Source organism: Leucoraja erinacea, chromosome 2, assembly GCF_028641065.1.
Source record: "Leucoraja erinacea ecotype New England chromosome 2, Leri_hhj_1, whole genome shotgun sequence".
In the NCBI taxonomy this organism is placed as follows: domain Eukaryota; kingdom Metazoa; phylum Chordata; class Chondrichthyes; order Rajiformes; family Rajidae; genus Leucoraja; species Leucoraja erinaceus.
The window spans coordinates 134,882,424-134,896,490 of record NC_073378.1 but is presented as its reverse complement, the minus strand read 5'-3'; the positions used below and the strand labels follow the sequence as shown (position 1 = coordinate 134,896,490).

General features: G+C 47.4%; 1 protein-coding gene across 6 annotated transcripts in view; it reads right to left on the bottom strand.

Annotated features, from left to right (window-relative positions):
- arhgap39 (Rho GTPase activating protein 39) overlaps window positions 1-14,067 on the bottom strand; it is a 621,406-nt gene that overhangs the window by 229,225 nt on the left and 378,114 nt on the right. For 3 of the 6 annotated variants that reach the window (XM_055648964.1, XM_055648973.1, XM_055648957.1), the window contains one exon: window positions 2,544-2,617. The exons of the other annotated variants lie outside the window; for them this stretch is intronic. In XM_055648964.1, the coding sequence (XP_055504939.1) occupies window positions 2,544-2,617 (74 nt within the window). The remainder of the gene's footprint in view (window positions 1-2,543; window positions 2,618-14,067) is intronic. 6 annotated transcript variants of the gene reach the window in all.

Below are 14,067 nucleotides of genomic sequence, written 5' to 3'. Positions count from 1 at the left end.
GGGATCAGGGGGTATGGAGAGAAGGCAGGTATGGGATACTGAGTTGGATGATCAGCCATGATCATATTGAATGGCGGTGCAGGCTCGAAGGGCCGAATGGCCTACTCCTGCACCTAATTTCTATGTTTCTAAAATGTGGTAAATGAACTCAGCAGGTCAGGCACGATCTGTGGTAAGAGGGTCGCCACCGGGTGGCGCCACCAGCCGTGGCTGCCTCGCCAACAGTCTGTCTGTCCTTACTTCTTGTTAATTTTAGTATGTGTCTGGGGTGGGAGATTGCAACCTTCACGTGGTCCACCCTGTTTCGACGAATGCAATCTACCCGACGTGCACAAACAAAAAGATCAAATAGAACAAGTTGACCTCCAACTTTAGGCTGTGCACGCCATACACAAGAAGCAGTATGTGTTTAGAAGTATGTTTTAGTGTTCCTTGGTCTGTTTTATGTGGGGGGTGGGGGGGTTGGGGAGACTTTTTTTCCACCTCTTACCTTGACGGAGATGGGGTTTTTTCCGTATCGTATCTCCGTCCGCACTGCGGCCTCTAACATCGTGGAGTTGGCGGCCTTTTGTGGAGACCGACCCGGCGCTCCAAGCCGCGGGAGTCTGCGGGGTTTTAACGTCGCGGAGCTTGCGATTCCTTTTCCGGCGATTGAAGCTCCAACCGCGCGCGGGGCCTGTGGACTTTAACATCGTGAAGCCCGCAGTCTCTGGGGCTCCATGCCGCGGAGAGAGTTTCAAGTGCCCCGACGCGGGAGTTTCGATCACCCCGATGCGGGGGCTTCGGTCGTCGGCTGCGGGGGCTTTGATCGCCCCGACTGCGGATGGTTTGACTGCCCCGACCGCGGGAGAACAATGAGGGAAGAAGTTGTACTTTATTGCCTTCCATCACAGTGAGGAATGTGGAATCCATTGTGGTGGATGTTTATGTAATGTTTGTGTGGTAGTGTGTCTTGTTGCTTTTCATTTAGTGTGGCTGTAGGGCAACTCACATATCACTGTACCTTTACTGGTACATGGGACAATAAACTAATCTTCAACTGCTGACTTTTGCTTCAGACTTAACGAACATTGCAGTGTTCAATTTTGCTTTTCGTAGACAAAGAAAAATGAGGGAAAAAGATAGGCTTGGTCTACCAGTAAAAGTCCTGAATTGGGACAAGGTAAATTTGGATGGCATGAGACAGGAACGTGGACAGGTTGATTGGGAGAGGCTGTTAGCAGATAAATACGGGCGGCACGGTGGCGCAACGGTGGAGTTGCTGCTTTACAGCGCCAGAGACCCGCGTTCGATCTACCATGGAACTAGTAACTAGTAGTTTGAGAAACTACGGGTGCTGTCCGTACAGAGTCTGTACGTTCTCCCCGTGACCGCGTTGAACAGTAAATTTACCAGTGTGCAATAGCAATTCAGTTTCTGCCTTACTTAACGCCTGACTTACGCAAGGGTCTACAGGGCGTAAGTTGGGGAACGTCATAATGAGTAGGAGTAGAATTAGGCCATTTGGCCCATCAAGTCTGCTCCTCCATTTAATCATGGCTGATCTATCTCTCCCTCCTAACCCCATTCTCCTGCCTTCTCCCTATAACCTCTGACATCCTGTACATCGTCTGTATGTAGTTTTGAAACACCAGTACATTGTGTCGACAGACCTTTCAAAAACGTAACCCCGCCACTCAGTATAAATGTACCTTTTCATTCAAGTGATTAGGCAGAATAAAAGCGAGTGTCTCACAAAACCTGAGTTAACACGGTCAACCCACTTCTAATTCAGCCCCTAGACTGAATCAGGATGGAGGGAGGAACCCCCAGACCAAATTGCCATTCAAGCCATCCGCTATTGGGAATGAATCCCAACCCAAAGACGAACACCTTTTCTCAGTCTTCCTTTCCCTCTCCATCACACGGCGGGGACCCTCCCAAACCTTTGATGGACACCAAATGCTGGAGTACCTCAGTGGCACGGGCAGCATTCCTGCATCAGCTGTTGCCTGTCCCGCTGAGTTACTCCAGCATTTTGCGCCTATCTTCGGTGTAAACCAGCGCCTGCAGCTCCTCCCCACGCACCCCTTCCAAACCTGTGGCAGCTTTGACTTTCAAAGTATTAGCATAGAATGGAAAATGCTACAGCCACAGCCCACAATGTAGGTGCCAAACAAGTTGCTCCATACCCCTCCATTCCCCTCACATCCAAGTGCACGTCATAAACGCTACTACAGTATCTGTCTCCACCGCCATCCTTGGCAATGCATTGCAGGCCACCACCACTCTTGGTGTTAATAACGTTCCCCACACATCTCCATTAAAAACCTCCCCCCTCTCACCTTATAGCTGAGCCCACTAGCGTTGGCCATTTCCACCCATGCAAAAAGGTTCTGCCTGTCTACCCTATCCATGCCTCTCATCACTTCTATCAATCCCCCCCTTAACCTCTGACGTTCGACAGGAAGTATTTTGGCACGAAGGGGTAAAAAACACATAGATTTGCTTGTGCAATCATACAATTGACACGGGGGGAAGAAAGAGTAAGGAGACAGCGTTACCTTCTTTGCTCCAGTCAGAGCTGATTTTTGCAGTTTGCGGTAGCAGTACTTGGCATATGTGCTAATCGCAACACCTAACAAAGAAGAAGAGAAAGTCATTAGCCATGGAAATGTACGTCAGGTTTAATGAGGACAGAAATAAAAGGGGTGCACGCAGCGATTAGCGGGTGTATCCGTACACTGCCTTGCCAAGAGCCACTCATTCCTGTGTCACTATGAGCTGACCTCATTGTGAAGAGGTCCTCCAGTAGGAGTTACTGCCGCCGAGCGCAGGAGGATGAGGGGTGATCTCACAGAGGTGTAAAAGATCTTGCGCTCCATAGACGGGGTGAATGTGAGGCACCGCTGTGCCACCGTGCCCTCGCCCCCCGCACAGTGCGTCTCTCAGCCGCCAGCGTGAGAGTGAGCGGGAGCCAGGCGTCTGGGCGTTCTCATCCCCACAGGGGCAGCAGGAGGAAGCGGCAGCGAGTGTTTAAACGGTTCTGAGCTCCAGCACGGTGGTCATTTACGATCAGTCACCTCAAAGAAAGAGCGCGCAGAAGATTCACGTGGATTGCTGCCAGGACTCAAGGGCCTGAGCTACAGGGAGAGGCTGGGCAGTCACGGACTTCATTCAGAATGCTGAGGGGTGATCTTATAGAGATGCGTACAAAATGATGAGGGGAATGGATAGGGTGAATGCACACTTTTACCTATAGGGGAATCAAGAACCAAGGACACAGGTTTAAGGTGAGAGAGGAAAGATTTAATAGGAGCCTGAGGGACAACATTTTCACGCACAGGGTGGAACAAGCTGCCACAGGAGGTACCAGAGCAACGTTTAGAAGACATTGGACAGGAAAGATTCAGTGGGATATGAGAATAGGTTGGATGGGGCACCTTGGGCAAGTTGGGCCAAAGAGCTTGCGTTCATGTGGACAACTACTATAAGAAAAATGATTCTGAGAATAGATTAGAAGGAAGGATGACACAAAATACTGGAGTAACTCAGCGGGACAGGCAGCATCTATGGAGAGAAGGAATGGGTGACGTTCTGGGTCGAGACCCTTCTTCAGACTGAGAGTCAGGGGAAGGGGAAAGAAAGGAAGGGTACCTTGTGGTCTCCTGCTCCAGAAGGTTTGTCATGCAATAGCCATTCTCGTCCTCCCCAACCTTTCTAATCGCTATTAGTTAGAAACACACTTTTGTTTCCTTTTGAACCTAAATTCTCCGCCTCATCCTCAGAGAAGTCCAAGACCCCACTTTGAGCTTCAGCGGTAACTGTGACGGAGACCTAGTGCTATGGCCATCGCATCTTGGACAAGCTCCACAGTCTAAGCCGATGCTGCAGTGTGGTACTGGGATAGTTGGCGGTGGCGTGTCCTGGATGTACCGTAATACAGGTCCACCACCGATCGTCCAGCATCCGATGGTGCGGCAGGCACCTTCTTTAATCCCGGTGTTTTCAAGAGAGAGTTAGCTCTTAGGGTTAACGGAATCAAGGGATATGGAGATATGATATGGATATTAAATGGTGGTGCTGGCTCATGCCTGATGGCCTACTGCACCTATTTTCTATGTTTCTATGTTTGTCCTCCAACACCTGCCTTCACACTTCCCTTCTGATCACAGCCACAAATTGCATTTAAATTTGGAAGGCCTCGATAGGAGTGGGAGAGGATGTTCCCAGTAGTGGAAGAGTTTAGGACCAGAGGACACAGCCTCAGAAGAAAAGGACGTACATTGAGAAAGGAGGTGAAGAGGAATTTAATTAGCAAGAGGGTGTTGAATCTGTGGAATTCATTAAAGTCGTAGAGTCGTAGAGTGATACAGCGTGGAAACCGGCCCTTCAGCCCAACTCACCCACACCAGTCAACATGTCCCAGCTACACTAGTCCCACCTGCCCGCATTTGGTCCATATCCCTCTAAACATGTCCTATCCATGTACCTGTCTAACTGTTTCTCAAATGTTGGGATAGTCCCAGCCTCAACTACCTCCTCTGGCAGCTTGTTCCATACACCCAACACCCTTTGTGTGAAAAAATTACCCCTCAGATTCCTATTAAATCTTTCCCCCTTCGCCTTAAACTTACATTCTCCGGTCCTCGATTCCCCTACTCTGGGCAAGAGAGTCTGTGCATCTACCCGATCTATTCCTCTCATCATTTTATACACCTCGATAAAATCACCCCTCATCCTCCTGCGCTCCAAGGAATAGAGTCCCAGCCTACTCAACCTCTCCCTATAACTCACACCCTCTAGTCCTGGCAACATCCTCGTAAATCTTCCCTGTACCTTTTCCAGCTTGGCAACATCTTTCCTATAACACGGTGCCCAGAACTGAACACAATACTCTAAATGCGGTCTCACCAACCTTATATAATTGCAACATGGCCTCCCAACTTCTATACTCTGGATGATGAAAGCCAATGTGACTACCCTATTTACCTGCAACTCGACCTTCAAGGAACCATGCACCTGTACTCCTAGATCCCTCTGCTCTACAACACTCCCCAGAGGCCAACCATTCACTGTGTAGGTCCTGCCCTTGTTAGACTTCCCAAAATGCAACACCTCACATTTCTCTGTATTAAATTCCATCAACCATTCCTCAGCCCACCTGGCCAATCGATCCAGATCCTGCTGCAATCTTTCACAACCATCTTCACTATCTGCAAAACCACCCACTTTTGTATCATCAGCAAACTTGCTAATCTTGCCCTGTATGTTCTCATCCAAATCATTGATGTAGATAACAAACAGTAACGGGCCCAGCACTGAACCCTGAGGCACACCACTAGTCACAGGCCCCCAGTCCGAGAAACAACCTTCCACCATCACCCTCTGCTTCCTTCCATGGAGCCAATTTTCTATCCATTCAGCTATCTCTCCTTGGATCCCATGCAATCTAACCTTCCAGAGCAGCCTACCATGCGGAACCTTGTCGAATGCTTTGCTGAAGTCCATATACACATCTACAGCTCTGCCCTCATCAACGATTTTGGTCGCCTCTTCAAAAAACTCAATCAGATTTGTGAGACTATCCCTATCTCACTATCCCTAATCAGCCCTTGTCACAGACTGTGGTGGAGGCCAAGTCATTGGATATTTTTAAAGCGGAGATTGATAAGCTCTCGGTTAATAAGGGTGACAAGGGGTTACGGGGAGAAGGCAGGAGAATGGAGTTGAGAGGGGAAAATAGATCGGCATTGACGGCCCAGAGGAGCTTAATGACACATCGGCCATGATCACATTGAATGGCGGTGCTGGTGGCTCGAAGGGCCGAAGGGCCGAATGGCCTACTACTGCGCCTATTGTCTATTGGCCTCTGTGATGCATGTGGCAATCACATTCAATGCAGTTAGTTTTCATTTCTCTGCTTTGGAGGAGTATTTCACAGCTTATTATTTATTTTCGAGGGAAATTGTATCAAGTGTGTCATGTAAATGACATTATTAATTCATCATCGAAAATCACTCCAGTAACAAAACTGGAAACAGGCACCATGTGCTTCATAAGATCAAACAGCACAGAAACCGGCCCTTGGGCCCAACTTGCCCTCATCAACCATACTGCCCAGCTACACTAGTCCCACCTGTCTGTGTTTGGGCTATATCCCTCTCCGACTATCGGGTCCATGAACCTGGGTTGTTATAGCACCTGCCTCAACTACCTCCTCCGGCAGCCCGATTCAAAGACCATCCACCCTCTGTGTGGAAAACATTATTATTAATGTTTAGTGTTTTATGAGTCATTCCTAACAGTCATTGTGTGTCATGTTGTTACTTGTGGGCGGAGCACCAAGGCAAATTCCTTGTATGTGAATACTTGGCCAATAAATGTATTAATTAATTAATTAATTCATTCATTCATTCTGCTCCTCGGGTTCCTATTAAATATTTCCCCTCTCACCTTAAACCTTTGCCCTCTGGTTCTTGATTCCCCTACTCTGGGCCAAATATTAAAAGTATCTACATCTGTCTATGGGTTGATGGTGGACAAATAATGTTCCAACGTGCCCTTCCAACAGAAGGTGTTGAACCACCTTCCCCTTACGTTCAACGGCATTGCCATCGCTAAATCCTCCTCAAGTCCAGACACTTAAATGACTGTAAGAGCTAGTCAGTCTGGAGATTTCATGGCGAGAGGCTCACCATCTGATTTTTCTAAACACTACCAGCTACAAGGCCCAGGTCACTATCATGATAGCTCTTGGCCGATGAGTGCAACTCAAATAACACGGTGACGCTGGTTCAATTAACGGGCGGTACGGTGGCGCGGCGACAGTTGCTGCCTTGCAGCGCCTGAGGCCAGTCTGTACCTTCTCTCCCGTGACCTGCGTGGGTTTTCTCCGAGATCTTCGGTTTACTCCCACACTCCAAAGCCGAACAGGTTTGTGGGTTAATTGGCTTGGTATACATGTAAATTGTCCCTGGTGTGTGTAGGATAGAAACATAGAAATTAGGTGCAGGAGTAGGCCATTCGGCCCTTCGAGCCTGCACCGCCATTCAATATGATCATGGCTGATCATCCAACTCAGTATCCCGTACCTGCCTTCTTTCCATACCCCCTGATCCCCTTAGCCACAAGGGCCACATCTAACTCCCTCTTAAATATAGCCAATGAACTGGCCTCGACTACCCTCTGTGGCAGAGAGTTCCAGAGATTCACCACTCTCTGTGTGAAAAAAGTTCTTCTCATCTCGGTTTTAAAGGATTTCCCCCTTATCCTTAAGCTGTGACCCCTTGTCCTGGACTTCCCTAACATCGGGAACAATCTTCCTGCATCTAGCCTGTCCAACCCCTTAAGAATTTTGTAAGTTTCTATAAGATCCCCTCTCAATCTTCTAAATTCTAGAGAGTATAAACCAAGTCTATCCAGTCTTTCAGATAGTGTTAGTGTGCAGGGATCGCTGGTCGGTACGGTACGCTGGTAGGGCTTGTTTCCGAGCTGTATCTCTAAACTAAACGAAACATTCAAAATAGCTCAATGCCGTTGAGGGAAAATAACACTCTGCTTGCCCCTGTACCTCCTCCGCTGACCTGTGCTGCACTCTCACTGCAGATGATATAAAAGATGTTTGGCAACAACTTACCAGGACTTCTCCCACAGCCCCTGGCAAACTCAAGGACAAGGCTCATTGGAAGACCACAACCTCACACTGCATCTCTGCACCAGGCTGACTTGGAAATGAATTGCCAATTGACAGCCAGGAAGGAGATAGAGAGCTCAGTAGCATGGTGTTAAGACACCAATCTCTCCCTCAATGTCAGCAGAAGGAGCTAGTCATTGATTTCAGGAAAGGAAGTGGAGAACACACCCCAGTCTGCATCAAGTAAGTAAGTAAGTTTATTGGCCAAGTATTCACATACAAGGAATTTGCCTTGGTGCTCCGCCCACAAGTAACAACATGACATACAGTGACAGTTACGAATGACTGAGAAAACAATAATAATAAAACATTAATGATAAAACACCATTGATCAAGCATGTGAACCAACAAAATACCAGATCAAAGGGAGGCTACAGATTTTTGGCTGTTGAGTAGAGCGTGGATAAAAACTGTTTTTATGTCTGGCTGTGGCAGCTTTGACAGTCCGGAGTTGCCTTCCAGAGGGAAGTGATTCAAAGAGATTGTGGCCAGGGTGAGAGGGGTCAGAGATGATTTTGCCCACTTGCTTCCTGGCCCAATGGGGCTGTGGAGGAGATGGTTGACCATGGTTAAAGTCCCCAGGTGTAATTATCTCGGCGGAAATTTGTCCTTCATCGTTCAGAAGTTCTCGGAGCAGAATTAGGCAAGTTGGCCGATCAAGTCTACACCGCCATTCAATCATGTGACCTATCTCTCCGTCTCAATCCCAGTCTCCAGCCTTCTCCCCATAACCCCTCTCACCATTACTAATCACTAATCTGTCAATCTCCGCCTTAAAGATATCCATTGACTTGGCTTCCTCAGCCGTCCCACACGCTCCCATCCGGACACTACAACCAAGAAAGCACAGCAACATCTGTATTTCCTCAGAAACCATTCGACATTCCCTGAAGAAGAGTCTCGAAGCGAAACATCACCCATTCCTTCTCTCCAGAGATGCTGCCCGTCCCGCTGAGTTACTCCAACTTTTTCTATCTATCATTATCTGTTGTTCTCACACCTTACCTTTCCATATCTCTAGTCTCCCTCTCCCCTCTCGGTCCGAAGAAGGGCCTCGACCCTTCCTAAACATTGAAGGGAAGATCCCGAAGGTCAGCTACAAGTTCAGTCTTGGCGGCAGTGACTGCTCCTCAATGTGGAGAGCAGCTACCTGCATATATCATGTGATTGTGGCCACTTACAGATGAACAGTGACTTCCATTAATAGCAACTGCACCACTAATCCATCTCACTGCTTCAATGGACACGTCACATTAGCTTAGACTTCTCCGTCGCCACGCACAAGATCTCCAAGAGTACATTGATGTGTACAAAAGTTGCTAAGGGTGCCAGGCTTTTACAACTCTAGTGATACGGCAGATCAGAAAACGCAGTAAACTGAAATGCCTCTCCAGTTTAAAACCAGCCCAAAGCTACTTCTTTTGTTCGACACTTTTCTATTAATCCAGCTCCGCACTAATGGCACTTTGCAGTCTCAAGCTATATTTGTAAAAGTTCCAAGATGCCTTCTGGCGAGGACGTGGGTGGAGGTGTGTGTGAACCAATCTCCACTGTTCAAGCAGAAGAAGAAACAAGACTGAATAGTGTTCAAGAAGGAACTGCAGATGCTGGAAAATCGAAGGTACACAAAAATGCTGGAGAAACTCAGCGGGTGCAGCAGCATCTATGGAGTGAAGGAAATAGGCAACGTTTCGGCCCGAAACGTTGCCTATTTCCTTCGCTCCATAAATGCTGCTGCACCCGCTGAGTTTCTCCAGCATATTTGTGTACCTACTGAATAGTTTTAGTTCAACTGAGTTGTGCTCAACACAAGGCATGGATTACTAGATAGAATGGTAGAGTTAGTGACCTCAGAATGATACAGTCAGCCTGAAGATGGATCCTGATCGAGGCCCCCGACCGTGGGGGAACAAAGAAGGGAAGAGATTGAAATATTTTCCGCCTTCCATCACAGTGAGGAATGTGGAGGAGTCACTGTGGTGGATGTTTATGTTAAAATGTATTTTGTGTGTTCTGTTGCTTTTTATTGGTGTGACTGTATGGCGAATCAAATTCCTCGCATGTTGCAAAACATACTTGACTAATAATGTATGATTATGGCGATTATGATGGTCCGAAACATCGCCTATCCATGCCCTCCAGAGATGTCGCCTAACCCGCTGAGCTACTGTAGCATTTTCTGTTGTAAGCCAGCATCTGAAGTTCCTTGTTTCCACAGAATTATTTCCTGGATGAACATGTGAAACAGGGGCAGGAACCAAAAAACCTTCTAAAGACATTTGGACAGATAGAAACATTAAAACAAAAAGGTGCGGGAGTAGGCCATTTGGCAGGGCCGGCCTTAGGAGGTGCGGGGCCCAATTGGGAACCATTTTGGTGAGCCCCAGGTTCCCAGCCAAGGTATGTAGAATCATAGAAATACAAATAAAGTCTATTATAGACTTTATATCTCCATGGTAGAATGGAAAGTAATCAAAATGTGCACTTAAAAAGTGCCTGCGAGTTAATGGACCAAACAGATCTAAGCTACATTTTAATATAAAATTGTATACATGTAAGCCTACAAGTAACAAACAAAATGTGTAGATCACCTCTGAAAAGTACATAGTTACAATATCCACTTGCTTTAGTGACTGTGAAATGAAAAAAAAGTAATTTAATTAACTAGATCCTGGAAAACCAATAAATATTGGCGAAAAACCAGTCCAGGCATTAAATGTTGGGCTTCAGGCCCAACCTGCCCTTTGGGCTTCTACCCCATCCTAACTTAGTTGTGTGTGTGTGTGTGCGTGCGTGTGTTAGTTGTCTGTGTGTTATGTGTGTGTGTGTGAGAGGGAAGGAGAGAAGGGAGGGAGGGAGAGAAGGGAGGAAGGAGAGAAGGGAGTGAGGGAAGTAGAGAAAGAAGGGAGGGAGGGAAGGAGAGAAGGAAAAAGAGAGAGAGGAAGGAGAGGGCCTCGGTTGGGCCAAAGGGCCTGTTTCTGCCCTGTATCTGTTAAGTCTACACAAGACCCTAGGGGTTATCTCAGATGAATGGATTATTCAAATGGATTGAAGATGGACACAACATGCTGGAGTAACTCAGCGGGACAGGCAGCATCTCTGGAGAGAAGGAATGGGTGACGTTTTGGGTCGAGAGACTTCAAGTGGATTGAATGGCTGTCTTTTCCTGTAACTCTCAGCATTCTCACATCAATGACAAATAATACTTTATTTTTATAACTTACTTAGAAGCGTCAAGACTGGGTTAAAGCGTGAGACAAATTTTTGAGATATTATTAATTTGGGCAGATAAAATCATGAGGGGTAGAGATAGGGTGAAAGAAGGGTTTTTACCCAGCCAAGGGGAATCATAGCTCTGAGGTAAGAGAGGCAAGATTGAATAGGAATCTGAGGGGCAACTTTTGCACACAGAGGGTCATGGGCATATGGAACGAGCTGCCAGAGGAGGTAGTTGAGGCAGGTACTATAACAGAATATAAAACACACTTGGACAGGTACATGCATAGGAACGACCTAGAGAGATAAGGGCCAAACATGGGCAATTGGGAGTAGTTTAGATGGGTCATCTTGGTCAACATGGAAGATGGGTATGTTTCTGTGCTCTAAGGCACTAGTATGACAGAAACATAGAAAATAGGTGCTGGAGGAGGCCCTTCGGCCCTTCGAGCCAGCACCGCCATTCATTGTGATCATGGCTGATCGTCCCCAATCAATAACCCATGCCTGCCTTCTCCCCATATCCCTTGACTCCACTAGCCCCGATCAGAACGTATATGTAGCAAGGAGACTTTGACTGACTCTGCTACCAACAGAGGCCTATGAAACAGCTGATAAACAATCACAATCTGTAGAGAGGTCTGAGCTGTTTGTTAGCTCTGGATTTGGAAATGTGATATTTGTTCAGAACCATGATCCGAAAATCCGTTCAAACATTCATATCCAATATCGAGAGGTGCGAGCCCAGATTAGTGGGGTTTGAGAGGTGTCAGCCCAGATTAGTGGGGTTCATATCCAATACAGAGAGGTGTCAGCCCAAATTAGTGGGGTTTAAGTGGAAGCAAGCAACCGGGCCACTTAAGGGCCTGTCCCACTTACTCGACCTTGGCTCGCAAATTACGCGACCTCGTGGTTGCTTGAGGTGTACGGACACCGTATGGCCGCGAGGGGCCGGTCCCACTTAGAAGCGCGGAGTTGTGCAGGGCTGGTCCCAACATCGCGCGGGGCTCCGAAATTCTTGCAGTGACCGAAATCGTCGCGCGCCAACGGCCTGTCGGCACGCAGGCGCATTGCGGTCGTACGCAGCGTCTTGACGTCGTACGCAATGTCTTGACGGCATACGCCTAGTGCGTGGCGTTGCGTGATGACATCACCGCCTGACGCCCAAATTCAGTCGGCCTGCCTCCAGCCCAGCTGATTGGTAGGCATGACGTAAATGACTTCACGCGCGTACTTAGCGTGAACTTCTCGTGAACTCCGCTTCTGGTTGGTCGCGCCAATCGCACGCAATCGCATGCAAGTGGGACAGGCCCTTTATTCCCAGCAGAGAGGTCGTTCCTTTGTTTATTTTACTCTGCACTCCCTGGTGCAATGGAGGTGCTCGCTCAGTGGCTACCTGACACATTTCCTCTCATATTTCCCGTGGAAATGTCTACAAGCCGGGAACTCGGCTACAGAGCAAGGATAGAACACGGGGCAAGGTCGTTACAAATTTACTGTCGATGGTTTGTGATGTGAATTACGGGAAAATACATTTGGAATGAGTGCTTTTTGCTCTGTGAAATTGGGTTTATCTTTGTTAAGGGCCTGTCCCACTGTACGAGGTAATTCAAGAGTTCTCCCAAGTTTCCCCTGATTCGAACTCGGAGAATTACGGTAATAGCCGTTCGTAGGTACTCGGGGCTTTCCTGGACATTTTTCACAGTGCTGAAAAATGTCACGAGTTTCCGCGTTTCCCTGCGTACCTGCCGTTAGCGTTACGAGCCACTAAGAGACGTCCACAAGCTCCAATGTAGCCGTTACGTACATTCTACTTACTTACCACGAGTTTGATTTTTTCTTTTGAGCTCTTGAATTACGTCATACAGTGGGACAGGCCCTTTATTGTCACGTGTTCTAAGGTACAGTGAAGAGCTTTGTTTTGGTTACGATCTAATCCAATTAGATAACACTATACATAAATACAATCGAGTCAAACGCAAGTAGAATAGATAGAGCAAAGGGAAGATATGGAGTGCAGAATTCCCAACACTGTAGCATAGCAGTTCCATAAACATCAACCTATCCACCAACTACTGGGTTCATTATTTGTCATTTTCAACTGAGGATAGTCTTCAATAATTCCAATATTATTATCAAAAGATTCAATCATTCCAATATCATTATCATTCTTGCTATTGAGGGAGTGCAGCGTAGGTTCACAAAGTTAATTCCCGGGATGGCGGGACTGTCATATCCTGAGAGAATGGAGCGGCTGGGCTTGTATACTCTGGAGTTTAGAAGGATGAGAGGTGATCTTATTGAAACATATAAGATTATTAAGGGGATTGGACACGCTAGAGGCAGGAAACATGTTCCCAATGTTGGGGGAGTCCAGAACCAGGGGCTACACTTTACACAAGATTAAGGGTAAGCCATTTAGAACGGAGGTGAGGAAAAACATTTCACACAGAGAGACAACTTTTTCTCAGAGAGAGTTGTCAGTCTGTGGAATTCTCTGCCTCAGTGGAGGCCTGAAGGCCGGAACGGGGTACTGATTGGGGATGATCATCCATGATCACATTGAATGGCGGTGCTGGCTCAAAGGGCCGAATGGCCTACTCCTGCACCTATCGTCTATTATCTATTGTCTAAGACCACTAAATAAATGTCCGGGACTGTAGGAAGGAACTGCAGATGCTGGTTTACACCAAAGATAGACACAAAATGCTGGAGTATCTCAGCGGGACAGGCAGCAGAGAAGGAATAGGTGACGTTGCGGGTCGGGACCTTTATTCAGACTGAGAGTCAGGGGCGAGGGAGACACAGAGGCATGGATGGGTAAGGTGTGAAAACGAGAGAACAAAGGAGACGATGCTCAAGGAAAATGTAGAATGCGCATTGTTAGCTTGGGGAAGGAGACAACGAGGCACACAAAGATAAAATGTAATCAGGAGGACAGTCAGGCTGCTCGGAGAACTAGGATGGGGAAGGGATGGAGAGCGAGGGAAAGCCAGTGTTACTTGAAGTTAGAGAATTCAATGTTCATACCGCTGGGGTGTAAGCTGCCCAAGCGAAATATGAGGTGCTGTTCCTCCAATTTGCGCTGGGCATTGTCGATTTACCTGATTTCATATCAGGACTGGTACTACAGTATAATAGCATTTAGCAGACACTCGCACAGGTACATGGATAGG